Source organism: Chironomus tepperi, unplaced genomic scaffold (assembly GCF_022539635.2).
Source record: "Chironomus tepperi strain 1889 unplaced genomic scaffold, CSIRO-AGI_Ctep_v1 contig_177, whole genome shotgun sequence".
NCBI lineage: Eukaryota > Metazoa > Arthropoda > Insecta > Diptera > Chironomidae > Chironomus > Chironomus tepperi.
Window position 1 is genome coordinate 1,022,171 of NW_027226299.1, and position 27,007 is coordinate 1,049,177.

At 33.1% G+C, this 27,007-nt stretch overlaps 7 protein-coding genes across 10 annotated transcripts; 4 read left to right on the forward strand and 3 right to left on the reverse strand.

Moving 5' to 3' along the window:
• Positions 1–488: 488 nt before the first annotated feature.
• Positions 489–2,375, reverse strand: LOC139089385 (neural cell adhesion molecule 1-B-like). The gene is made up of 5 exons (XM_070638918.1): positions 2,157–2,375; positions 1,656–1,925; positions 1,472–1,603; positions 1,265–1,414; positions 489–940 (listed from the first exon to the last, which is right to left on the reverse strand). Exons 1-5 carry the CDS (start codon positions 2,191–2,193, stop codon positions 567–569), a joined length of 963 nt encoding a protein of 320 aa, XP_070495019.1. The 5' UTR covers positions 2,194–2,375; the 3' UTR covers positions 489–566.
• A 125-nt stretch (positions 2,376–2,500) lies between these two features.
• Positions 2,501–4,696, reverse strand: ArgRS-m (arginyl-tRNA synthetase, mitochondrial). The gene is made up of 2 exons (XM_070638917.1): positions 4,614–4,696; positions 2,501–4,555 (listed from the first exon to the last, which is right to left on the reverse strand). Exons 1-2 carry the CDS (start codon positions 4,647–4,649, stop codon positions 2,930–2,932), a joined length of 1,662 nt encoding a protein of 553 aa, XP_070495018.1. The 5' UTR covers positions 4,650–4,696; the 3' UTR covers positions 2,501–2,929.
• Positions 4,697–4,742: 46 nt separating this feature from the next.
• eIF2A (eukaryotic translation initiation factor 2A) lies at positions 4,743–7,114 on the forward strand. Its single transcript, XM_070638865.1, has 4 exons — positions 4,743–4,824; positions 4,982–5,761; positions 5,823–6,428; positions 6,518–7,114. Exons 1-4 carry the CDS (start codon positions 4,812–4,814, stop codon positions 7,018–7,020), a joined length of 1,902 nt encoding a protein of 633 aa, XP_070494966.1. The 5' UTR covers positions 4,743–4,811; the 3' UTR covers positions 7,021–7,114.
• Positions 7,115–7,122: 8 nt separating this feature from the next.
• Positions 7,123–10,895, reverse strand: LOC139089349 (DNA topoisomerase 2-binding protein 1-like). The gene is made up of 3 exons (XM_070638864.1): positions 10,719–10,895; positions 7,835–10,666; positions 7,123–7,770 (listed from the first exon to the last, which is right to left on the reverse strand). Exons 1-3 carry the CDS (start codon positions 10,836–10,838, stop codon positions 7,186–7,188), a joined length of 3,537 nt encoding a protein of 1,178 aa, XP_070494965.1. The 5' UTR covers positions 10,839–10,895; the 3' UTR covers positions 7,123–7,185.
• Positions 10,896–10,985: 90 nt separating this feature from the next.
• Positions 10,986–12,466, forward strand: LOC139089411 (putative E3 ubiquitin-protein ligase UBR7). Its single transcript, XM_070638952.1, has 3 exons — positions 10,986–11,129; positions 11,218–11,655; positions 11,715–12,466. The coding sequence occupies exons 1-3, from the start codon at positions 11,069–11,071 to the stop codon at positions 12,365–12,367; spliced, it is 1,152 nt and encodes a 383-aa protein (XP_070495053.1). The 5' UTR covers positions 10,986–11,068; the 3' UTR covers positions 12,368–12,466.
• A 226-nt stretch (positions 12,467–12,692) lies between these two features.
• Positions 12,693–26,967, forward strand: Ufd4 (ubiquitin fusion-degradation 4-like). Of its 4 annotated transcripts, none has more exons than XM_070639002.1 (16): positions 12,693–12,831; positions 15,002–15,091; positions 16,423–16,629; positions 16,695–17,871; positions 18,016–18,279; positions 18,356–18,492; positions 18,740–18,913; positions 19,587–19,785; positions 19,850–19,906; positions 19,979–20,155; positions 20,340–20,378; positions 20,779–20,951; positions 21,020–23,567; positions 23,738–25,620; positions 25,684–26,426; positions 26,488–26,967. In XM_070639002.1, the coding sequence occupies exons 3-16, from the start codon at positions 16,423–16,425 to the stop codon at positions 26,768–26,770; spliced, it is 8,061 nt and encodes a 2,686-aa protein (XP_070495103.1). In that variant the 5' UTR covers positions 12,693–12,831; positions 15,002–15,091; the 3' UTR covers positions 26,771–26,967. The 4 variants fall into 4 exon arrangements, with proteins under 4 accessions (XP_070495103.1, XP_070495106.1, XP_070495105.1 ...); XM_070639005.1 differs by having other exon boundaries at positions 21,020–23,369; XM_070639003.1 differs by lacking the exon at positions 12,693–12,831 and adding an exon at positions 13,989–14,267.
• On the forward strand, positions 15,446–16,373 carry zuc (Mitochondrial cardiolipin hydrolase zuc). The gene has a single exon (XM_070638978.1). It carries the CDS (start codon positions 15,476–15,478, stop codon positions 16,187–16,189), a length of 714 nt encoding a protein of 237 aa, XP_070495079.1. The 5' UTR covers positions 15,446–15,475; the 3' UTR covers positions 16,190–16,373.
• Positions 26,968–27,007: the final 40 nt, after the last annotated feature.

Sequence of the window (27,007 nt, forward strand, 5' to 3'; positions counted from 1 at the left end):
AGTCTATATGATTACTTGGGGAGCATCCAATAGTAAAGGTTCCTGATATTTCGGTTCTAACAAACGGATCTCTCCTAAATACTTTCCGGTATGTTATACGCTTTCCTCATATGCCCTCCATGTGCTTACACCTGCATTACCTGCTGTTCATACTATTTCTTCAATATGATTAACATCATATACGCATGAATCCCACAAAACATGTGTAAGTAACTCGACACTATTCATGTCTATTTACAAGCTCTAGCGATTGTAAAGTCATTAAAGATGACATGTACTTGTAAATTTTATTATCCACAATTGTCTATAAACTGCTCACATGTGATGCAGCTTTCTCTCAATTCTCTTTCCTTGAATCCTCTCTCTCTTTAAATTCTGAATATAAGAAACAAAATTATGAATGAAACACGTGCTGTATGGTTTTACGCATGCTTACGTTATATTTACAAGAAAATTCAGAATTTAAATGAGCATATACATCTGTAGAGTTGAAAAAATAAATAAAGAAGATGATGAGGAAAGATTCACATCAAAATAAACACTTTTCTTTTCGAATGGCTTGTAAGCTAATAAATTATAAATGTACTGAAGATCAATGCAAGTGTATATAAAATAACTCCAGCTGTTTTTGATGTCGTTTTGCTTGGGGAATCTTCTACTAATAGCTCTACTTTTTCTTTCAAAACAAATGTTTGATTTGATTGCCCATGAATATTTGATGCAAGACATGTGTACGTTTGAAGATCATCAGCTGAATCAACATGAACTTGTAGATTTGATGTATAGGCATGAGACGAAATGTGCTCAAATGTCTCATATCCATTAATTAGCCAGGTGAAAATAGGGGATGGCTCACTTTGAGCTTCACAAGTTAGCTGATGTGTTTCGCCAATTTTAATATACACGTCCGTTGTTACCGTGTCTAGTTGGCGAGGTCCATCTGTAAAATTAAATAAAATATTAAGCTATTAAATGATTGATGATTAAATATTTGATAAGGCAAAAGTAAATAGACAGGAAATATTTTATAGCCATTTGAACTTTCACTGAATATCAGCGGTACTTAAAGCTTTTTACAATGTGATACCTTAATGCAGTGGTGGACAACCTTTTACTTTCCGCGACACACTATGGTAATAAGCCTCGACCGATACCGTACACTTCATACAGTTCATGGCAATTGTGTGTCGCGGCACACAGGTTGCCCACCACTGCCTTAATTCCAATTAAAACATGTTGCTAGCCATAGCTGTTAAAAACTTACATTCCACAATCAATTGCATATCTCTCTGCTGAATATTCTTCAAACTTCCTAATTCCTGAACTGCTACACAAGAATATTCACCGGCATTTTCTGGTTTGACATTTTCCAAAAATATTCCATCAGAAACTTCCGTATAATCAACATCAGGAACTAAGGGAAAATAAAATTTTAGGATTAATTGACTGTAATTGATGATTTGATGCTTACCAAGTTCTTGATCGTTATGGTACCAAGTAATTTTTCTAACTTTAGGAATACTAATTGTCTTGCATTTCAAAGTGGCATTGTCATTTTCCTTGACAGTTTGCAGTCGATTAAAATAATTAATTGTAAGGGGGTCTAAGGATTAAAAAAATTAATTATGCATCATATGATGATTAATCAGGCTTACAAAATAGCTTCAAATCAAAATCCTCCTCAACACCGTCAACAATTGAAAGACATTTGTAAGGTCCAATTGACATAGCATTAATTTTCTTTACAGTCAGAACTGACTCATCATATGACAAATTTTCAATCTCAAATTTATCAGATGAATGCTCAATTCTCGAGTTATTGGGAAAATACCACTCGATATTCCTTCCGTTACAGCTGAATTGTTTATCGTCATTAATGAAGCTTACAATTTCGGTCAGAGACTTTTTGGCAGCATGTGTCGACCCTGAAATTTGAAACATTATTAATAGTCTTTACAGTAAACTATAAATTTCTTCTTGGTCTATTAATAGGAATGCTTCACATGTGTGGTTATTGCAGTTACTCAATTTATTTGTTATTTTTAGTGATATGGCTTTTTAATTATAATTAGTTTTTAATTGCTAACTGTATTTTTGGATTAAGTAACTGAAAATATTTCAATTAGCGACAGTAAGTACTTCCAAAAAATGCTCACCAATAAGTACATATACAGCAAGTAATAAAAACCTCATTGCAATTATGTATTCCTAAATTTTTAATATTATAAAATGCACGAAAAAAAAAGTTACTAATTAATGCTTACAGATCTCGTGTAAAAAGAAGACTAAGACAGAGATCTCAAATCTCTCAAAACATTTTTTAATTGGAATTTCTTAAAAAAAATTCTCTAAAATATTTTGTGCCAATCACGTCACAATTTATAGTGAAATACAATCGACAGAGCATAAACAGCATACGATGAGGGAGTTTCATGTTTGTAGAACGAATCCCAAAAAGAGAGTCTGAAAAATTTTTGTGAACTAAATGAACAGATCTATATTTAACATCGTGAAACAAACAGTTTCAATCTTTTTAGTTTTAGTTTAATATAAAATCCTACATATCATCATTATTATAGTCTTGAAGCATAAAATTTCTAAGCGCATTTTCTAGACGATGATGAACCTTATTGTTCACTTTGGGTGATATCGAGTCTGTCTTGTCTACAAAAAACAGTTGCCAAAACAGGTTCAAGTGACATGCACAGACAACAGATCTGTCAAAATTTTTGCTTGCTCACATGCAATGCCTTTTCACAGGCAACTCATAGATTGCCACTTAGGATTAAAATAAATCTTAGGATTAAAAACATTCTGATATTAAAAAGGTCCTGCCCTGGGCAATAGAATTAGAAGCAGGCATTGAGAAAATGCGCTTAAGAACATTCATGCTACACAATCAACAAGCAAGTCTGTTTTTGATCATGTATTACATTTCATTCAAGACTTTTAATCCTAAAATATCTAAACCATCTTTTAATACTTTTCGTGTCGTATTGAAAAGCAACAGACGCTGTGATGCTGTGGCTTTACATTCACAGTTTTTCACATGTAATGTTTTGAAAGCTCGACTAGCTGAATTACACAAATCAAATAGATATTTGACGAGAACACATGACTCTAATTCATTATGCGAATGATAAATTATCTCCGGGTATTTAAGTATTAAATAAACAAGCTCTTGTGCTTCTGGTTCTTTAAGCAGTTCAAGATTTAGTTTTTCTCCTTCATTTATATTGCTATTTTCTCGGTTTAAGCTGAATAATCGGCAATGTGTGTATTGAAATTTAACGCCTGAATCACCACTAAGTTGTAAAATTTTATTCCAATTAAATTCATAGTCACGTTGCCTCCTTTGCCTTAAATCGTTTACTACAATTGCTGATGTTCCTAAAATATCAGCAATACCTTCGCCGCATTTTGACAAATCTACTTTGGTTGTTTTTGATTCCTGTTGCTTTTTAAACATCAAGTCTTTGGCTTCGTCCAGGATGTCTTTAAGGAATACCACATTTCCCTTTCTTGTACTCATGCCTCTAATTCTTCCAAACTTTACATGCTGGATATATTCATCGCCATTCAAACCCATTTGATTTACCACATTTTTTAATGATGTGAAATGATCGTTCTGGCCATTATCGACTACATAAAACGTTTTATCTATGCTGTATTTTTTTCTCCTCCTCAAAAATGCAGCAACATCTCGAGTCAAGTACAGTGTCGTACTATCGCTTTTTATAAATGGAACACATCGCTCTCCAATTCTTACAATCATTTTTCCTTCTTCGTCTTTTTCAAGAATATTTTTTTCAGTAAGTAATTTAATAACATCTTCAATGTCTCTACGTCTATACATTGATTCGAACTCATAAACATCATAATTTATATTTAATCGTTCATATATAACTCTTAATTCCTCTAATGTGTATTGCTTAATTTTTCTCCATTGTTCCATGATTTCATCATCGTTTTTCAGTTCCATTATCTCGAAAATTCTCCTTGCTTTTTCAGCTACTTCTGGATCTTTTGAGGTATTTGCGGCAACATAGACTTTGAGTAGATTTTTAAGTGGATTTTGCTTTATTTCATCATCTGTCAAGTTTTCCATATCAATTCCTACTTTTAAAAAACCAAACTGTGTTCCATAATCTCCTAGATAATTCATTTGAATGACTGTATTGTCAACTCTCTTCAAAAGATTTGATAAAAAGCTACCGATTATTGTGCTTCTTAAATGACCCATGTGAAATGGTTTTGCAATATTTGGTGAACTATATTCAACTATATATTTCTTTGGATCATCTGTCAAAAGCACTTCTGTTGGATTTTTAAATGCATTTTCAATGGATGAACTTTTTAGAAGAAACGAAATTTCTGAAGAATCAATTTTAACGTCTTGGATCTCGTCATTTTTCAAGTTTATCAACTTCTCTGGTATTTGCGTTGCACCATAGACTGCTTTGATTGGTAATTTCAATTCAAATTTGTCTTTATTTTGTTTAATTTGTAATAATCCTTGGACATTTTTGTAACTTCCAGGTTTAAGGTCATTTATCTATTAAATAAAGAATACCTTTAACAGTTATTGATATTATTAGAAGTTTCCAACATACCTTGTTACTTATAAATTTCCTTAAATGGACTGACATGACTTTTAATTAATGTAAACAATTTTTTTGTTTATAAACAAACATTGAGGTTATGATACAAAAAAGATTAACGGAAAAAATTTATTTGAATAATTTTTGTCGGCGATTGGATTTTCTCGAGCTTTGTGCTTAAAAAATTAATTAACGAGAAAAGTGGACAAAATGAACTTTGCAGGTAAGTTTACTATCTAACATTCTTTTTGTAACCTGATTATCTATCAAGTGAACATAAAGGATTTAGAAAAAATCATCAATTAAGTGTTAAATTTGCAAAAAATATATTTTTAATTTCACGTTTCATCTTTCTGTATCTTTTTTTTTCTCCTGGATAGTTCGAAGTAGTTCCGGAGTTGACATCTGGGAGATCAGTAATAAAGATTCCCTAAATGCATCTGGAAGAGTCTTTAAGCCATTTTTTAAAGAAGCTAAAGCAGCAAGAGCTGTTGCCTACAGTTCCACAAGTTTTGCTTATGGCAGTAATACAGAAATTAAAGTATTCAATCTGAACTATGAATTGAAATATACAATTCCTAGATCTCGTTCTCATATCATCAAGTTTTCACCAAAAGGAACATTCCTGATCGTTTATGAAATTTTTGTAAGCACAAAAGAGAGTACAACCAATCAAAATTTGTTCTTCTATGAAGCGGACACTGGAAAGGAACTTATTAGTTTTGCTATGAAAAAGCATTCTGAATGGGAACCATATATTTCCAACGATGAATCTGTTCTTGCATTGATGCTTGCCGGTGATGTTCATTTCTATGATATTGCTAATGGAAATTTCACAAAATCATCTCAGAAATTGAGTGGTAAAATTGGAAGCTTTTCATTATCACCGGGACCAACTACTCATGTTGCATTATATTTGCAAAGTGCTAAAGGAAGTCCAAGTATGGCAAGATTATTTAAATATCCAAATCTCGATTCAAGTCCGATTGCATCAAAAAGTTTCTCGCAAGCCGACAAAGTGGAAATGATTTGGAACAAAAAGGGAAACGGATGCTTAATTATGACATCAACTGACGTTGACAATAGTGGTGCTTCATACTACGGCAAACAAGCATTGCATTTCTTAGCTACTAACGGCGATTCTTACAGCGTTCCTCTTAGTAAGTTAATTTTTCTTATTGAAAATTTTGGTTCTTAATTTCTTTGTTTATTTATTTGCAGAAGGGGAAGGTCCAATTCATAATGTAGGATGGAGTCCAAAATCGAACCAGTTTATTGTTGTTTATGGTTATGAACCAGCTCACGCAACTTTGTTTAATATGAAATGTGATGTTGTTTTTGATTTTGGTACTGGAATTAGAAACTGTGTCTACTGGAATGATTTTGGGAACTTAGTTCTCTTTGGAGCTTTCGGTAACTTACGTGGTGACATCGAAGTCTGGGATGTAAATAAAAAAGTTCAAGTATCAACAAGCTTAGCAACTGATACAACTTTGCTTGAATGGGCTCCATCAGGCGATTTATATTTGACAGCAACGACTACTCCAAGATTGAGACAAGCCAATGGATTTAAGATTTGGCATTACAGCGGTGCTTTACTTTATGAGCTAATGTGGCCAGACAAACAGGAATTGTATGAGCTCACATGGCAAAAATATAAGGAAGGATTTTGGAAAGAACCAGAAGTTAGTGCTAAGAAAATTGAAGGCATTCAATCCAGTCAACCACAAGCAAGTGCTAAGAAGTACGTTCCACCAAACATAAGACTTCTAGGAGAAGAGGCTGCTAACAGTTCTGTTCAGCCACCAGCACAAGGGCCTATTCCAGGTATATTTTAATGCCAATTTTGCATTCTTAGTCTTAATTGAGGTTTCTAAAATGATATAAATAACTTAATTTCAATATTACCTTTCTAGGATTACCTCCTGGCTATACAAGTTCAGCAAAGCCTAAGAAGCCTGCCAACAAGCCGAGGAATAAGCCACCTCAAGCATCACAGTCAAATGAAGGAGGAGCTCCACAAAAGCCTTCATCACAGCCAAGACAGCAACAGAAACCGAGACAACAATCAAATCAGGGTCAAGGCACAGGTGATAAACCTCAAAGTCAACCTAAAGCTGACAAGCCTCAAAGCCAACCTAAAGCTGACAAGCCTCAAAGTCAAAATAAAGTTGACAAGCCTCAAAGTGTAGGCAAAGCTGACAAGCCTCAAAGTCAAATTAAAGCTGACAAGCCTCAAGTTCCTCAACTTAGTGAAGAAGATAAGAAGAAAGTGTCAGCTATTAAAAGGAAATTGAAGGATATAAAAATTTTAAAAGAGAAACAAGAAAAAGGTGAAAAATTAGACAAGAATCAGCTGAAGAAGGTTGAATCGGAAGGTGAGTTAAATAAAGAGTTGGCAGCCTTGAAAATCTCCTAAAAACAAAAATCCTTAATAACATTGCAAGTTTTTTTATACAAACGAAAGTAAAGAACATCATATGAATGATAAAATAAAAAGTATCAAAAACTAAGTCTATATTTATTAATTAAGGAGATAATCTTAAATGACTACACACATATTATTAAAATAATTTTATTAAAATTAACAATCATCGCTCAATAGATAATCATATATGAACTTTATGTTCTTTATTTCTATGCCACAAGATCTCAATGTTTCAGCGTCTTTCTTCGTAAGGCTTTTTGAATTTTCTATAAGGCAGTAATCGATTTTGTTGCGTTTAAGCACCGACACTTTGAATTCTGGCTGCTCATCAATTATAGTTCCTCCACCAATTTCAATTATGTGAGCAAATTGAGCTATTCTTTCACTGTTTACGATTAAAATAAAATTCATGCCTGTAAATAGGCCATTCCTAAATTTCTCTGGATTATTTTTCATCAGCATTCGACAACGATAAGGTCCGTTAAGCAGTTGTGGATCCTTTAAATTTGAAACTGCACAGTTAAATTGTGGATTGCCGAATTCAAAGCAATCAGTTTCAATAAATCGAGCTTGCTCCAAGCACTCATCAATGTAGTCAGAATGTAAAATTACTTTACCACTGGATAAAGCCGAAAAGAATTTGGAGCTTTTTGACAATTTTGTCATAATCAAGTGCGTGAATTCTTGTTCAGTAACTGTTCCACCGAGATGTTCAATTTTTTCAGTGATGGTCAACTTGTCCTAGATAGAAGAAATTAAAAATTGTATTAGCATAATGTTTTATATCTAAATTATCTTAAAATACCTCTGCGTTCATTCCACTGCTTATGCCAAATATGAATTTATTTTCACTATTCTCATCATTTACTGATGCATTTATAGGACTTTCTGGATCCGAAGCATTAATAGGTCTTTCTTGTTCCGATACATTAATAGGTACTTCATCACTTTCATAATTTTGGATATCCTCAATTTGATTGTCATCACCATCTTCCATTTGTATTACTTCTTGCTCTTGCGATTCATGATGAAATCCAGCTGTTGATGGCATTTGAGTGTTTGACCAACGAACGAGACAATCTGGCGACTTTGGATTAAAATCCATCATATTTTTATTCACATTTGAATCATTTTCTCCTGCTTGTGGTGCACTAGAACTTCTTCGAAGATTTTTTTCTTCCTGACTTGTGTTTTGTTTTAATAACTCGTCAAGTTTCATGATATCAGTATTTTGCTGTTGATTAGTTGTAGTTCCATTGGCTTCTGTATCTTCAAAATTCAAAAATTTGGACGCTTCATTCGACATGTTTGCTGTTATTCTTGCCATAAATAATCCATCAGTTTCATCTGCTTTAGCTCGTGGATCTGGACTATCGAAATCAGACAATCGTTTTTTGAAGAAGTCATAACGGATATGCGAAAGAGGTGGTGTCTCTGGAATGTTCTTTAATTCCTTTCTTCTACTTTGTGACACAGGAACATATCGGTCGTCTAAAGCTTCCATTCTTATTTTGTAAAACCATTGTGTTGCAGGTGATGAATCAGGAAATAATGCATAGTTACGATCTGGTGGTAACATGGATTCAGGTAATTCAGGACAAGGCGATGGTACATAATCGAGTAATTCTTTCTCGGTAGTTCCAGGCGTCTGCATCAAGTCTTTTAAAAGTTTTGATCTTGGTGAAACAACATTCTTCTTTTCATATTTTAGAAGAACTCTTGTTGCTACTTCTCTTTCAGGTGTTGCTAAATCCTCTAAAAGCCATGAAAGATTTCCGATTCTTCCTTCGTCGACATTTGGCAACGGAGTTTTTGGTGATGCAGGCACACTTGGATTTTTTTCTGGACTTTTACACATATCAACATCTTCGATGCTATCGACTGACATTTCTTGAGAACTCGGAATGATTGATTCGCGCTTTTTGATGTTCCTTCTTGAAGCTTTTGTATCACCAACAAGATATTCAGTCTCATCGACTCTTATTTTTCTTATGAGACATTCCACAAGCCATTCTGCTTTTATTACTGTCAATCCCCAATTCTTAGCACCTTCATATTTCTTTCCTTCGGGAGACGGACAAATTAAAATTGGACCTTCAGCGCGACTTAATGCCTCTTTGCAAACTCCACCCAAAAGCTTAACTAAAAACCTAATAAATGGTCGTTGTCTGTTAGAATCATAATTAGAGCACACAAATATTTCATCCTTTAACACTTGGTGCTTTTCTGGAATCTTAAACAACGAACGATGATAAAATTTAGGTGGTTCAATGCAGCGTCCAATCTCGACGGATTCTTCTAGCCAAATATCGGACACTAAATTTTTATACTTTAATTTTGGAATTTCAAGATCCATAATGTCTGTAGATGTAATGACATAGTCAACTGTTTTTGTATATGCTAAATCTACTAATTTAGCGCCTAATTTTTCACATTCCTTAATCACTTGCATGCTATCAATATCATTACCATATCCATATACACAAACAGTCTTGTCAATTAATATTTGTATGAAGCTTTCATCAGATGCATCTTCCGTGTAATCAAACCTTGGAGGCGATTGTATTGAACTGTCTTTTTTCTTGGACGGTGCTGTAGGTCTCTTAAATGTTGATTCTTTAACCGAAGTATTTGATTTTGATGGTCTTAGACTAGTTGAGGGTCTCACCGAACTTTCAAGCTTCTGTGGGAAATTACTCGAAGCACGAGTTGACTTTTGAGTTTCGTCTATTGCTATACTTCTTGCTGTAAAGTCACAGATTTCCGATATTACTGTATTATCGAAGCTGAATTTCCCTAAAGCCGAAGTATTTTTAGTTGGTGTTGATGATTTTAGCTTTCCTTGTTTTGTAATCAAATAGCTTTCTTTGTTTAAAGCATATTTGGCTTTTGCTGAATCTATTACCCAGCTTGGATCAATGCAAAGAATTGAATGTTTTGTTGAGGCTTTATATTTGACACACCCGATATCTTTCTGTTTCATAAGAAGAACTTTTACTGAAGCTGACCTGAATGTGTGACTATATTCACCTCCATTGTCCTCAATTAACGTAATGACAGTTTTCTTTTCTTCTTTATCCAATCCAGTCGATGAGAACACAAGATTATTAAACATTTTGAGCTTAAATTTTTCGTGGACTTTTGGAGTAACTACGAAATTAAAATCCTGACTTAACTTCCAAATTTCATCAATCCAAGATGTATGCATGATTTTGATATTGTGCGATCCGGCATGAAGATATTTTTTCGAGAATATATCTTCAGTCACAAGATGTGTAATGTCCTCAGTCAATGAATTGCTATACAATCCACCCATATATCCAATTAGCCTCTTCATCCTTGATTTCTTTTCTGGATCTCCGATTGACGAAAAGCACAGAATCATGTCTTTCATGCATAAATTATTTATATGGAAAATTGATTCGGGAATTTCTAAATTATCATGAATAACTGACATGACACATTTTAAGCCGAGAATATAGACACCAACCATCTTAGATATGTGATCAAATGCTGGACTATCGAACGTTTCAAATACGAAAATGTATCTTTTGCTGGCTGGTTTTTCCATTTCAAAAACATCATCAGGACACAAGACATCAATTATATCAGATTCCGGATGCAATTCTCGAATTTCCTAGAGAAATATTATTAGTGATTTATGGATTTATTATAGAAATTTAACTTACATCCATAACTTTTTCCATGTTATTATTTTGGGTATTTTCATCTGTTTCTTTTACAAAAATAAACTTTATATCTCCACTACTTTGGGAACAAAAAGTCGTTAAATTAATAGTTGTCATCATTTTAATGATCTGTGCTAATCCGTTTTTAAATAATTAAATAATATTTTGGAATTAAAAGACTACACTTTTTGGACAGACACTTTTTGAACGTTTTTTCTCTGCTTAACGGCCACTTTTTGAATTTTCCTACGCCTTTCGCGCCATAATTCAAACCCTGCAAATTTTTCAGAAAGTTTTTTTTGACAATTTAAGTAAACTCTGAGAATTGATTAATTACAACATAAATAAAGATGGATTCGCCAAAGAAAGACGATGTTGTTACTATGGTTGATGTTCTTAATGACGAAAAGGGTAAGTTGCACTTAACATCAATGAAATATCGAAATAATAATATGTTTTTGAAGAAATATCAAATTAATGATTAATTTATCTATTATAGAATTGGATGAAGCTACATCAGCTGTATTGTCAGGATCTGACGAAAAGATATGTACTTTTTCTAGTGGATATATAAAACGTCAAGCATTATATTCATGTTTAACATGCTGTCCTGAAGCTAAAGATGACCCTAGTAAAGCTATTGGAATATGTTTAGCTTGTTCTCTTGATTGTCATGATCATCATCAGTTAGTCGAGTTGTATACTAAAAGATCATTCCGTTGTGATTGTGGACTGAAATATAATTCTGTCGCTTGTCGCTTAGATGCATCCAAAAAAGCAAGTTTGGAGGCCTCGGCAAGTTCATCTGCAACACAAATCAATGATCTTAACAAATACAATCAGAACTTCAGTGGAACATATTGTACATGTCACAGACCATATCCTGATGAAGAGGATACAATTGAAGACGAAATGATACAGTGTGTTGTTTGTGAAGGTAATTTCTTTATTAATTTCATCATATTAATCAATTGCTAACTTAGTATTATTATCTAGATTGGTATCATACTCGACATTTGAACACAAAAGTTCCTGATTCCTCTACATATTCCGAAATGATCTGTGAAAGCTGCGTTGCAAAAAATGATTTTCTACTTGACTATATTGGATTAGCAGTTGAAGTTGTGGATCTATCACAAAGTTCAGCAGATACGACTTTAAATATCACTCAATCGAATGACTCAATTCTTGAAGAAAGCTCACCTAAAAGAATTAAATTATCTGATGAGGCTTGTACTCGACCAAATAATCCATTAAATGACAATACAGCAAAAACACTATTTTTTAAGGATTCTTGGAGAACAAGCTTGTGCCAATGCGAAAAATGTATGAAGGTCTATGACGAAAAGAAAGTTCAGTATTTGATTGATCAAGAAGATACAGTTTTATTCTACGAAGAAAAAGGAAAGAATAAACCAAAAACAAGCAGTTATGATGCATCATTGGCTGCTTTATCAAGTCTTGATCGTGTCAACCAAGTTGATGCCATCACTTCTTATAATCGCATGAAGGATAAGTTATTTGAGTTTTTGCAGACATTTGTTGTCAACAATCAGATTGTGACTGAAGAAGACGTCAAGCGATTTTTCAGAACCATGAAGGAAGGAACTGATAATCAGAATGTCCACCAACCACATTTCTGCCGCTAAGCTGATACATTTTTTATTTTAATTATATTCCATACTTTTGATAATCGTACATTTTTGTTAAAATTAATTTGGATTAAGGAACGATTTAATAAAGTTTTTGTGACAGTATATCTAAAATAAATCAAATTTATTATTTCTGGGGATCTCGTCATTTCAGGGCACTTAATTTGAAGAATGTTTACAATAATTATTGAATATAATATCTAATGGAGTCAGTGGACATGAAATATTACAAAAGCAGGTAGATTTGGAAAAAAGTGCCCTAACTCACAACTTCAACGGTTTTTGAGGATTTAAAAATTTATTTTGAAAAGTGAGACGAAGATAGAGCGATTGGTTTTCAAAAAGAGCAAAAAATTTCAGAAATATCTTAAAAATTTAATTAACAAGGTTTAAATAGTTTTGATAATAGTAAAGGTATATTAAAGTTATTCATAAGTCATTTGTAAACAATACTATCAATGGTAAGAAGTTAATTATCATGGATTAAGGTGAAAAATTGCAAATTGAAAATCGTCACAAAAACGCGAAGAGAAAAAAATGGCTAGACACAAAAATCTTTTGTCATTATCATGGTTTTTAAAATAATACGAGGAAATATCTCGAAAATGTGGTCATTCTCGAATTTATTTCTTTTGAAATCCCATTTGTCATAATTTTGTGCCTTAAAAGTACCTGAAAAATTAGTTTCTACCTTTTGTATGCTAAATAAATATAATTAAAATTTTAAGTGCATTTCATCATCCAGTTAAACATCCAGTGAACTGATAAAAATTGTTTGAATCTTTTTTTTTTCTTTGTGGAAAGTTGCAGCAACTTTTTAAACAACTTTTTTCCATTCCATATCTATCAAAGTGACATAAGCTTTGATTATCGATTTTATTTCTATGCACGAAGAGAGACTCACTCTGTGTAAAAAAATATCAGGCATAAAGAATATAATATGAAATAGCATTAATGTTACCTTGGATTTACAAATATTTTTTTAGTTCAATTAAATTTTCATAATAGACTACATACACGTGTTGAAATGTGCAATATGTACAAAGAAATAATACTTTTATGCTTGATCTCAATTTTCCCATCGTGTGCGATCAAAAAAAGTTCTTTGTTGGATAATTAACATAGTGGAAAATGATGTGATGTGCAGTTAAACAAATAATAATACATAGATAAATGGATATTTAATTAAACAATTTCATATATTATGCAATTTTAAAGTGAGTGAATTGAATAAGATTAGTTGATTAAGCAGCACGAGCTCTAGCTGCTATTTTGTAAATGCGCAACAAAAATTTGATTTCAAGTTCATTGAAATGAAAAATATAATAGTTAGGATGAAAAATCATTTCTGTCTATAAGTCTCACTCTTCGTGTTTTACATAAAAGTTGTTCATTTATATTTTCGTCTATTCTCTGCCATAAAAAATATATACAAGTTTACTAACAAAAAGATGACGTTTAAAATAATTTGAAACAAACTTGAAGCCAATAACTTCTTGAAAACAATCTCTCATTTGCTTTGCCATAATCTCTGTTGCCTGTTTGCCTGCTGTATTCATACAGAAACAAAAAAAAATAATTTGGAATCAGGCCAACGAGAAAAAAAAAACAAACCATGACAGTAATTCTTTGTGATTTTCAAGAAGCAAGAGAGGAAAAAAAGACCAAAGAGCACACAGACTGAATATTTTACGCAAAAATAAATTAATGAAGCTTGCGTCGATACACAAGACAAGATTTTAGTGGAAAGGTTAATAATATTGTGTTGTGTGATGAGAGGCAATAATAATAATTCCAAAAAACCACCCAAAATAATAAGCCGGAAGTAAAAGAAGTGATTTTCAACAACTTTTTATTCATCTTGCGTTTAGTATCGATTTGTATTTATGGCTTTGAGGTATACAAAATGAATAATTTATCTCCGTCCATAGTGCACGTTATTGTATTACTCACAAAAAAGCAACAACAATAGCATATAATGAATGTGGCATTTCCATTTATATAAGTAGTGTACAGAAGAAGAAAAAGAAGAAAATACCTAAAAAAATATTAAGAGCATATACAGTTGTGATTATCAAATTCTCAAAAAAAATTATAACAAATATTGTAAGGTGTCTGGTATGTCGTAACAAACCAAAAAAAAAGCAGTCTTGCACGTTGTTGGAAACATGATTCACAAAAAAAAAATATATTTAAAGCATAGATAGAGGAAAGAAGAAAGTGTAGGAAACCGATTAAACTTCCTATAAATCGCGTACAAGACATAAGAAGAAGAATAATGTTAGTGTTGTATATACACACAAGGTATTTTCACATCTGAGTGCTCAGCTGTGTGTCAGTCAGTAAACAACGCATGTTCACAAGTTATAAATACTTATATATGTACACATATAATAAGAAAAAATAATTTTTCGCTGAACTGTACATGAAGATCAGAAAGAGAAAAATCTTCACACTAACTGTAAAGCTTTGTTTTCATAAATTTTTACTCCATGAAGCAAGCAAATCAGATGATCAAAAGATACTTGAGTTTTATCCGCGTTTTTACTCGTGACTATTTTCACTTTCTCTTCGAATAAGCATTAATTTACAGACCCAACTTAATGTGCGCATTTTTCTTCTCATTTACAGTAGTTTTAGTAGCCACAATAAAGATTCAAGATAAGTTGCTTCCTAAAAACTAAAGTAACACATTGCCCGGATTTATAAAGAACATTCAAAGTAAGTTAAACACTTTTTATGATTTATTAATTCACCCAGTTTTTCCTGTAACAAAATTCTATCATGTCAATATCCTTCTACACATTTATCACAAGCTAGCTAATTAAACGCATTTTCCTGACAAGTTTTTCAATTTGTCTGTTTACGTACGTAAAGTTTACGTAATTTTTAACGAAAATTTTCAAAATTTATATGACCGTTAATTTTTTAAAATTTAACAGCTGTCATAAAATGCGTTTACTATGCTAAATAATATACTTTAAATCTAGCAACATTTATCATTCCTGTCATTTATCATTCCAAACGTCTTAATTTCACAACATTATTTAACATTTCATTATTTCTAGTCAGAATAGATAAGATTAAGGTATAGAGAATATAAAAATGGTTTTATCGAAATTATTAAAATATTTCGGAATTGGTGTTGGTGTTATCATTTGTGGAGAAATTTATTGCGAGAGTGTCAAAGTATTGCGAGATAGATTCCGTATTCAAGATGAGATGGAAGAAGTTAATGAAGTCTTTCGTACACGAAATCCGATAGATGACAATAAGTCGATTTTAGTTCGTCAAATAAAGTTTTGTCGTGAACCAACGTTATACATTACGGAAATATTGGAAAATCTATTATTGTCGGCACGAAAAACAATTCATGTTGCGATGTACATTTTTACAAGCAAAATACTCGCCGATGCATTGAAATCAGTTTATGAGAAAGGCGTTAAGATTTATGTAATTGTTGATCATACAATGGAAGCTGCTTCGGGAACTCAAACACAAAATTTGAAGGAGAAAGGAATAGCTGTGAAAATTTGTTATAGCAATACATTGCATCATAAATTTTGTTTGATCGATGTACCATACAACAATAATATATTCGCGACAGAAGGAAGTTCTGCAATTGACGAAATGAATTGCGATAAACCATGTCAAGTTAATATTCCCAAAAATGGCATATTGATCAATGGAAGTTTAAATTGGACACGAGAAGCATTGACGAGCAATTATGAGAATTTCATTGTTACATCGAATCGAAATGTTATAAACGAGTACTATGACGAGTTTGTTGAGCGTTGGAAAGACTCGGAAAATTTATAAACCTATAAAGTTCCCATCATTATTATTATTAGTGTACTATACGTACCTATAAAATCAGCATTTTCGGAAAAATTAAACAATCATTAAAAAAAACATTAATACACTCAAAGTGGAACATTTGGCATGAAAGAATTTTGAATCATTTCCTATAAATTTGTTTTTTCACAATAAAAAGTCGATTTAAAGCACATTAATACTTATTGCTTTTCCTTATTATTTTTTCTTTCTTTTAGATGAGTGATGTAGATCCAGAAACTCTTTTAGAATGGCTTTCGATGGGACAAGGTGATGAACGTGAGATGCAGTTAATTGCACTCGAACAATTATGTATGCTTCTGCTGATGAGCGACAATGTCGATCGATGCTTTGAAAGCTGTCCGCCGAGGACATTCTTACCAGCATTATGTAAAATATTTTTAGATGAATTAGCACCAGAAAATGTATGTACTTATCTACCTTATAAACTTTTCCATATCTAATGAAATAATTTTTTTGGCATCCACAGATATTAGAAGTTACGGCAAGAGCAATCACTTATTATTTAGATGTGTCAGCAGAATGCACGCGTCGGATAGTTGCAATTGATGGCGCAATTAAGGCTATTTGCAATCGTTTAGTAATTGTGGACCTTTCAAATCGCACAAGTCGTGACTTGGCCGAACAATGTATTAAGGTGCTTGAACTAATTTGTTCGCGTGAAGCAGGCGCTGTTTTTGAAGGCGGTGGATTAAATTGTGTATTATCATATATTCGTGATAATGGATCACAAATTCATAAGGATACACTTCATTCAGCTATGATTGTAGTTTCGCGTTTGTGTAGCAAAGTGGAACCGCAAGGTGCAAATATACAAATTTGCGTCGAAAGCTTAAGTACATTATTGCAACATGAAGATGCTCTAGTTGCTGATGGAGCATTAAAATGCTTTGCATCTGTTGCTGACCGTTATACGAGAAAATCTGTTGATCCAGCACCTTTAGCTGAATATGGATTAGTAGATCACTTAATTATTAGATTAAGTAATGCTGGTGGACATCAATTGCCATCGACTTCAACTGGATCAACACAAAATCAAAAGCTTACTGTAGCTTCATCATCCACAACACAAAAGACACCAAATGCAGATGCTAATAAATCATCTCAATCAATTGCTACGACAATATCATTATTATCGACCTTATGTAGAGGTTCACCTACTATTTCCTACAATTTATTACGATCCAAATTACCAGAAGCTATGGAAAGAGCATTAAAATCTGAAGATGAAAGATGTATTTTAGATTGTATGAGATTAGCTGATTTAATTCTATTATTAATATTTGAGGGTCGTCAAGCTTTAGGCAGAATTGGCGGATCAACAGGTCTTGTTCCAAGAATACGACGAGCAGATTCAAGTACTGAACGTATTCATCGACAATTGATTGATTGTATTCGTAGCAAAGATACAGAAGCTCTAATTGAAGCTATTGAAACAGGCGGAGTCGATGTCAATTGTATGGATGATGTCGGACAGACATTGTTGAATTGGGCGTCTGCTTTCGGAACACTTGAAATGGTTGAATTTCTCTGCGAAAAGGGTGCTGATGTAAATAAAGGTCAAAGAAGTTCATCGCTCCATTATGCTTCTTGCTTTGGACGACCAGGAATTGCAAAAGTACTCCTTAAACATGGCGCTAATCCAGGTAAGTCAAATCAAAATATTTTTTAAGTTTCGTTAAGTTTTTTGAGATTAAAATTAAAAATTTCAAAAACAGTTAAAGTTTATTAAGTTTCTAATAATTTGAATTTTAAAGTAACGGTTAACATATTATCCTTAATTTGAACAGATTTGCGAGACGAAGATGGTAAAACAGCTTTAGACAAGGCAAGAGAACGTCCAGAAGAAGGACATCGTGAAGTTGCAGCGATTTTGCAATCACCAGCCGAATGGATGACTTCTTCAATCAGAAATGATCCATCAGACACCAACGAAAATAGCGAACCAAGAGGAGATCCAGAAATGGCTCCAATTTATCTGAAATTCTTCTTACCAGTTTTCTGCAAGACGTTCCAAAGTACGATGCTTTCAAGTGTGAGAAGATCTAGTCTCGGTATGTTTTGAAATAAAGCCATTACCTTCGTCTGATTCATTAATTTAATTGATTTCATCATTTTTCGTAAAAACAGGTTTGATCAAGAAGATGATTCAATATGTTCACAAAGACGTTCTCGCAACTTTATGTGCTGAACAACAATCCGAGCCGAATTCGGGATCACTTCCATTTAAGATTGTTGAAGTAGTCGCTAGTGTCCTTGATAATGAAGTAAGTCATAATTTCCTCATATTATTATATTGGCCCAGTCAATTGCTCGAAATTATGAATCATGACATTTGATCTTTTTTTATGATGAATCATGTTATTATAAGCATAAACATTTTATGTGAGATCTAAATTAAATGATTTTTTTAAAAATGTGATATGGAAACTAGGTAGATAGGAATCATCTAATCACTCAAAAAAATACATGAAAAATAGTAATACAAGTAATAATATAGTCGTACATTTACAGATTGACTACAGTTGGCCTCCTTTACCTTCTAAAAGTAGTTCTATATGTTGTAAAAAAGTTATTGGTTGTCTTGGGCCAAAAGATGCAATAGTTCAAACTTTAAAGCAACGCCAATGGCGTTATATAATTCCTCCTTCTCCTATTAACAATTGGTCGTTGAAATTTAGCGGTTCGGTAAATTTAAAGTTATTACTTATTACTTTTTTGCGATTTCTATGATTTTTAAGTGTTTTTTTATTTCCTTTCTTTTTATTATCATTATTATTACCATTACCTTTTTATAATCGTTAACATTTTCGTTACTTAATAAAACATGATTGTGATTAGTGCATGCAAATGTCATTTTGCTAACAAGACAATAAAAATCTATTACTTTTGGAAAGTCAATTCTTTCGCACAATGAAAAAATTAAATAAAAACATGGATTAACAAATTCATAAAATTTTCTTTAGACTTGTCATCCAAGTCACACAAAACAAATCTCTCTCATAATAATGACCAATTGTTAATTTACAAAATTCTATCGTTTCCATTTCATTCATTTTTATATTTTATTTTAAAGCGTATTTTTCATTAAACTGAAAACCGTTATTAAATTATAGTTTTCTCATTAGTTTTTAATTTTTCAAGCTACTTAATGTAGTAATTTTAATTTTACTTTACGGGATATTTAATATTCATTTATGGAAAATGCGCTTCCGCCGGTCATGAGTGACTGATAATTATCATCTTTCTTGGGTGTGATTTTGCTTTGTTTTGAGTATCTACTAAAACATTTGATGGATTTAATTTTCTCCATTTACTTAACTAAAAGAAATCTTAAAATTTTCTCTATTAATACAATTAGGATGATGAAGACGGACACTTGGTTGTATTGACAATAATTGAAGAATTGATGAATAAGCGTCAAGAAGAATTTTTAGATCATTTTGCAAGACTTGGTGTCTTTTCAAAAGTTCAAGCTCTGATGGGAGGATCTATTGGTGAAAATGATAGTGATGTTATTAAATCACAAGATGAGCCATCAAGCAGCAAAGCTTGTAAAGGTATGACTTGCGAATAATTCAAATAAATGTTTAAGAATAGAATGTAACCTTTGATATTTAACAGATTCGACATCGACTGGTGAGCCACATGAAGATGCTAAGGAAATTCTCCCTGGAAAAGGTAAATAGATCGACACTTCCCAATCTAATTTTTTTTTTCTAACTCATATCTATGTGTTAAAATTTACTGTAGCTTATTTCTGGCATGATTGGAGCATTTGTCGTGGTAGAGATTGCTTATATGTTTGGTCAGATTCAGCAGCTTTGGAGCTTTCAAATGGCTCAAATGGATGGTTCCGATTCATTCTTGATGGTAAACTTGCAACAATGTATTCAAGTGGTAGTCCGGAAAACGGCAATGACAGCTCAGGTATGCACTTATATCCACTTTACTACTTTTTATTATTTATTCTTGTCTTGTGTTCCTTCCTACTTCTTTTAACAACTCTCTGAGTGTCATTTACTCTCTTTCACTTCATTTTCTTTTTATTATTTTATTAACACAAACGTGCTCACATTTCTTATTCAATCAATGCCATTGATTCTAATTTTAGGAAAAGGTCGATCGTCATCTGATGCTCTTTCGAGCGAAGGTAAGAATTATTCATACACATTCATGTAAATAATAAAACAGACTAATGATGTTCTTGCATTTTATGCTAAAATCGATATCCTCCCTCACTTTATGTTTAGTCAGACTGTAAACTCTTACAGTTGGTAACAAAATTGAGAGTTTTGTAACGATATTTGAAAATTTAAATTTTACTAGCTTTTCGAAATTTAAATCGAGAAATGTCGCTACAAATTATAATTTAACTCAAAATTTTCCACATCAGATTATGACATATATGCGCCTAGATAATCAAAGAGCAGTGATATTTACACGAGCTTATTATTTATTTGTCGGAGAATGATATTTTTTTTATTTGATTCGTATCAATCATGACTTGCATTCATGTTAATTTTATTTATTCTGTGTTATTATTTTTATAGAAAATCGTGGAGAGTTTCTAGAGAAATTACAACGAGCTCGTGCTGCCGTACGACAAGGAACACCATGCCCGATTTTATCGTCGCCAGGACCATTGAGAATTGTTGTTGGGAATTGGGTTTTAAACAGTCAGAAAGAAAATCATTTGCATATCAATAATTCCGAAGGTCATCAGGTATGAGTATAAAAAAAATAAACAAGACAGAATAACAACAATAGATAATCTTGTTTTTTCCTTATTAGGTCACAATATTGCAAGACGACCTTCCCGGATTTATTTTTGAGAGCAATCGTGGAACAAAACACACATTCACAGCTGAAACAACTCTCGGACCAGACTTTGCGTCCGGCTGGACAAATGTTCGTAAAAAGAAGTTGCGATCAAAGGCAGAAGCTCAAAAATGTCAAGTTAAGAATCTTGCACGCGATTTGTATAATCGATATTTCAAGGCCGCACAAGCAATTCCAAGAGGCGCTGTTGCAAAGCTTTCAAATATTGTCCGTAAGATTGAATCGGCACTTGAAGATCAATGTTTACCACAAAATGCTGCAAATATTCTGGGAGGAACAGGAGAAATTACAAAACAGACATGGCAAGAGAAATTGCGCTCTGCATTAAATGATTTAGCACAACTTTTGCATAGTGATGGTGTAATTAGTGCATATGAAATGTATAGTTCCGGCTTAGTTCAGGCATTAGTTGCTGTTTTGTCAAAAAGTTGTTGGGAACTGGGAATGAATCGAAATAAGGCGAGTAAATATCAAAAACAACGCATTGCAATTTTCAAAGATTGCATATTTAAGCATAAGATGTCAGATAAGAATACAGCAAGTATATTAGTTCAAAAATTAGTGTCTGTACTTGAAAGCATCGAAAAATTGCCTGTTCACTTGTACGATTCCCAAATTGGTGGCTATGGAATACAAATATTAACAAAACGCCTAAGATTCAGACTTGAACGTTCTGGTGATACCTTATTTGATCGTAGCGGAAGAAATCTTAAAATGGAACCGCTCACAACAATCGGTCAACTAAATAAATTTCTATTAAAAATGGTTGCGAAGCAATGGCACGACATGGATCGTTCAACATTCTTGTACTTGAAGAAGCTTAAGGAAAATAAGCATAATATATTTAAACATCAACATGATTTTGATGAAAATGGATTAATTTATTTTATTGGAAGTAATGGAAAATCAACCGATTGGGTAAATCCTGGTCAATATGGATTAGTTACAATAACAAGTTCCGAAGGACGTCAATTGCCTTATGGAAAATTAGAAGACATTTTATCACGCGAAAGTATCAGTGTTAATTGCCACACAAAAGATAATAAGAAGGCATGGTTTGCTATCGATTTAGGAATGTTTATTGTTCCTACAGCTTACACATTGAGGCACGCTCGCGGTTATGGCCGTTCAGCATTAAGAAATTGGCTATTCCAAATGAGTAAAGATGGTGTCAATTGGACAACACTTGTTACACATAATGATGATAAAAGTTTAGTTGAGCCCGGCTCGACTTGTACATGGCCTATTGATTGTTCCAGTGATGAAGGCTTTAGACACGTCCGAATTCAACAAAATGGACGAAATGCATCTGGTCAAACACATTATTTAAGTTTATCTGGATTTGAAATTTATGGAAAAGTTTTATCAGTTTGTGATGATATGCAGCGTACAGTTGCGAAAGAGAATGAGGCAAAAATGAGACGTGAACGACGACAAATTAGGTCGCAATTAAAGCACTTTATTCCTGGTGCAAGAGTTATTCGTGGTGTTGATTGGCGATGGGATGATCAAGATGGTACAACAGAAGGAACAGTTACAGGGGAAATACATAATGGCTGGATAGATGTTAAATGGGATCATGGATTAAGGAATTCATATCGTATGGGTGCTGAAGGAAAATATGACTTAAAGTTGTCGAATAGTGATAATTTACCTAATTTTGACATTTCATCTTCAACGTCAACAACAAGCATTAAAAAGTCAAGTGAAAAAGGAAATTCATTAAATAGCCGTAAGTCGAGCTCAACACCAAGCTTGCCTGAAGCAACAGATTGTAGAAACTCTGTCGCATCAACTGATCAAGCTGCATCAGCTGATAATTTATTCTGTCGTAATCAAGTTGAAGTTATTGCTGAAAATGTCTTACAGCAATGTCGTTCTGATCTAGTTGCTAATAATAGTTCTGAAAATCAAGGAAATCCCGATGTGTCTGTTTCACATTCTCTTCATTTACCCGACTTGTCAACAATCAATTCATCAAGCTTCTCTCTTTCCGATTTGGCAACAATCACCGAAAATCTAGCATTGAGTGAAAGTTGTGATAAAAGTGATTTAGAAGGTGCAATGTCATCAAATCTACAACAAGAAGCATGTACAAGCCGAGAATCAATGTCACGTCAAACAAGCTGTGAAGATAAAGCTCTTAATTTAAATGAAGCTAACAACAAGTTAAATCTTAGTCAATCAGCAGGTAGCAGTATCAGTAAAACTTTACATAATACTAAATTGGAAATGTTGGATAAAATTGACATGCTGCGTAACAATACAAACAGTCTTTTGTCATCTGGAATTTTATCTCAAAGTAATTTACTTTCATCTGTTAAGCTTTCATTACCTAAGAACCAAGATCCATCCTCTTCATCTACATCAACTAATAATAACAAAAATAACATTAATCCTGAAGATCGCGACTCAAGAATTAAAAAAGCTTTTAGTGAATTTGAGAAATATCTCCAAATTCAATCATCAACTGATGAAGGAACATCCTCATCTGCTATAAGTAAGCTTAACTCACTCATATTAACACACTTTTCATTCAGTAACTCATTCATAGTTCAATTCAGTTCAGTTCTCAGTTAAGCTTTGAATTTTAGAAAACCGTTAAAATTTAAATTTCGAAAATTCGTTAATTATCAACTTAATTTCTAATAATATTAATAATAATTTTAGGTCAAGAGCCTGCAACATCTACTAGTCCACCACCAGTTTCAATCCAATCGTCCGAAACGCCAAGCTTATTGGAAAGTATTGCAGTAATGGCACGTTCAAGGAACAACAACAATAATAACAATAACATGTCTGAAATTGCTGGCGGAAGTATGAATAATTCAGAAACATCCTCAAATCATCCAGGAGGCGTTAGTGCCTATTTCCCAAGAGGAAGCAATTCAGTTACAAGTCTTGTTAAATTGGCGTTGTCGAGCAATTATCCAGGACTTTTGAGTTCAGTTCAAGGAAGTAATTCAAGCACTGGCTCATCAGCAGTACAGCCTTCGTCTGGTGCAAATCCATCATTAACGATGAGCTTAACATCGACATCAAGTGATAGTGAACAAGTATCATTGGAAGATTTCTTGGAAACTTGCCGTCCACCAACACTTTTGGGCGAATCTGATGAGTTTGATGATATTGAAGACGAGACTGTCGACGATGAGAATGAAGATGAATATCAGGAAGTTGGAAATACTTTATTACAAGTTATGGTCTCGAGAAATTTATTATCATTTATGGATGAAGAAACATTAGAAAATCGTTTAGTTGCTGCTGGAAAGCGAAAGTCTTGGGACGATGAATTTGTTTTAAAGAGATCATTTTCAGCTTTAATTCCTGCATTTGATCCACGTCCAGGTCGTACAAATGTCAATCAAACAAGCGACATAGAAATACCACCACCAAATTCGGGATCATGCACAGAAACAACGATTCAACATGATACATTGGCAATTCCTCAACCGTCATTGTATTTAGTTTTGCGCGGACCAAATTTGCCTGGAATTAATGATGTAGAAATTCCTTTAACAAATCCTGAATGGACAATTTTCCGTGCCGTTCAAGAACTGATTCAAATGACAAATATGTCAAAGCAAGACAAGTTGAAAAAGATTTGGGAACCAACTTATAATATAGTTTATCGTGAAGCTACAAAAGATGATAATTGTAATGTTGATGAGGGACGAAATACACCAATACTTATTTCTAATACACGTAGCATAGGATCTACAACATTATCACCAATTTCTCCAATGCCAACAACACCAACAAATGTCAACACGACTTTACAATGCTCAGTCGACGATGTTCTTCAGTTACTTGCACAAATTAATTTCATTGATAATTCAATTAAAGCTTATGAGAAAGACGACGAAGAAGTCAAACATTTGGGAACTGATTTATACATCAGTAAGAAAATTACAAATAAATTATTACAGCAGATACAAGATCCACTCGTTTTATCAAGCAACAGCTTACCGCCTTGGTGTGAAGATTTTAATCAAAGCTGTCCATTTTTATTCCCATTCGACACTCGTCAAGTTTACTTCAATTGTACTGCTTTTGGTGCATCACGAAGCATTGTTTGGCTTCAATCGCAAAAAGATGTCACGCTCGAACGACAGCGTACGCCTGGCTTATCGCCAAGACATGGAGAACAACAAGAATTTAGAGTTGGTCGATTGAAGCATGAAAGAGTCAAGGTTCCTCGCTCAAAAGAATTGCTCGCCTGGGCGATGCAAGTAATGAAACTACATTGCAATAGAAAATCAGTATTGGAAATAGAATTTACTGATGAAGAAGGCACGGGTCTTGGTCCAACTTTGGAATTTTATGCTCTTGTTGCAAACGAATTGCAGAGATCTGATTTAAAAATGTGGCTATGTGACGATCATGACGTCATCGCTCAAGAAGATGATAGATCAGTTGAAGATGATGTAAAACCAATCGGATACTATGTTCGACGAGCAAGTGGATTATTCCCAGCACCACTTCCTCAAGAAAGTGAAATATGTGATAAAGTTGCTGAACATTTCTGGTTTTTGGGAGTTTTCATCGCAAAAGTAAGTCAATTTTATCAAATAATTTTTGATCATTTTTTAATTGTTTTTTAAATAAATCTTTAGGTACTTCAAGACGGACGACTTGTTGATTTACCATTATCAAACAGTTTTCTTCAACTTCTGTGTCACAACAAGTCATTATCGAAGGTTAAAATACCGACAACAACAAAGACAGATGATCCAATGACATCAAGTATTATGTCAGAAGAGAGTGACCGTGATTTAGCTGAAACTTTCTCGAAATATACCATGAATGAATATCAAAATGACGGAGCTTGGTATGAAGGAATATTGACACATGAAAATCTCGTAGAAATTGATCCAATTCGTGCACAATTCATACACGAATTATCAGAACTCGTCCAACAGAAACAGAATATTGAACAAAATGATGATATGAGTGCAGCAGAAAAGCTGGAGAAAATCAGTCAGTTGAACTTGCATACGAAAACGGGTGGTTCAATATCATTGGAAGATCTTGCATTAACATTTACATATTTACCTAGCTCAAAAGTTTATGGATATTCAGCAGCGGAACTAATTCCAAATGGCGCAAACATTGATGTCACAATAAACAATGTTGAAGAATACTGTGATTTAACAATTAAATTTTGCTTACAAGAAGGCATCGCCAAGCAACTCGATGCTTTCCATAAAGGCTTTTGTGAAGTATTTAACTTGAATAAACTGGCCGCTTTTACTCCAAGCGAGGCTCGAAAGATGATATGTGGTGAGCAAAATCCAGAATGGACTCGTGAAGAATTGATGAACTACACGGAACCAAAACTTGGTTACTCTAAAGATAGGTATGTTATTCTCAAACTATATATTTAGATTTTATAATTAATTATGAAATTTCCTTTATAGTCCCGGCTTCATACGCTTCATAAATGTGCTAATGAATATGACAGGAGATGAACGAAAGGCATTTTTGCAATTTACCACTGGCTGCTCAAATCTACCTCCCGGCGGCTTTGCAAATCTTCATCCACGCTTGACAGTCGTACGAAAAGTAGATGCTGGAAGTGGAAGTTTCCCATCAGTCAACACTTGCGTCCATTACTTAAAATTGCCTGATTATCCAACCGAGGAAATATTAAGAGAGCGTTTATTAAGTGCCACAAAAGAGCGTGGTTTTCACTTGAACTAAATGATGATGAATATATTTAAATGTCTAAATTATTTTTTGCTGTTTGATTGATTCATAATCGCGTTTAGTCTCCAAATTTAGAGTTTATAACAATTACACACATACTGAGATAATGTTTGAAAAAGTTTAACTAAACTGTTAAAAAACATAGAGAAATTTGAAGGATTAATAAAAGAAAAATTTTGATCTTAAAAATATTTCAAAGCTTTCTATTATTTACTTTAAAACAGGTAGGAA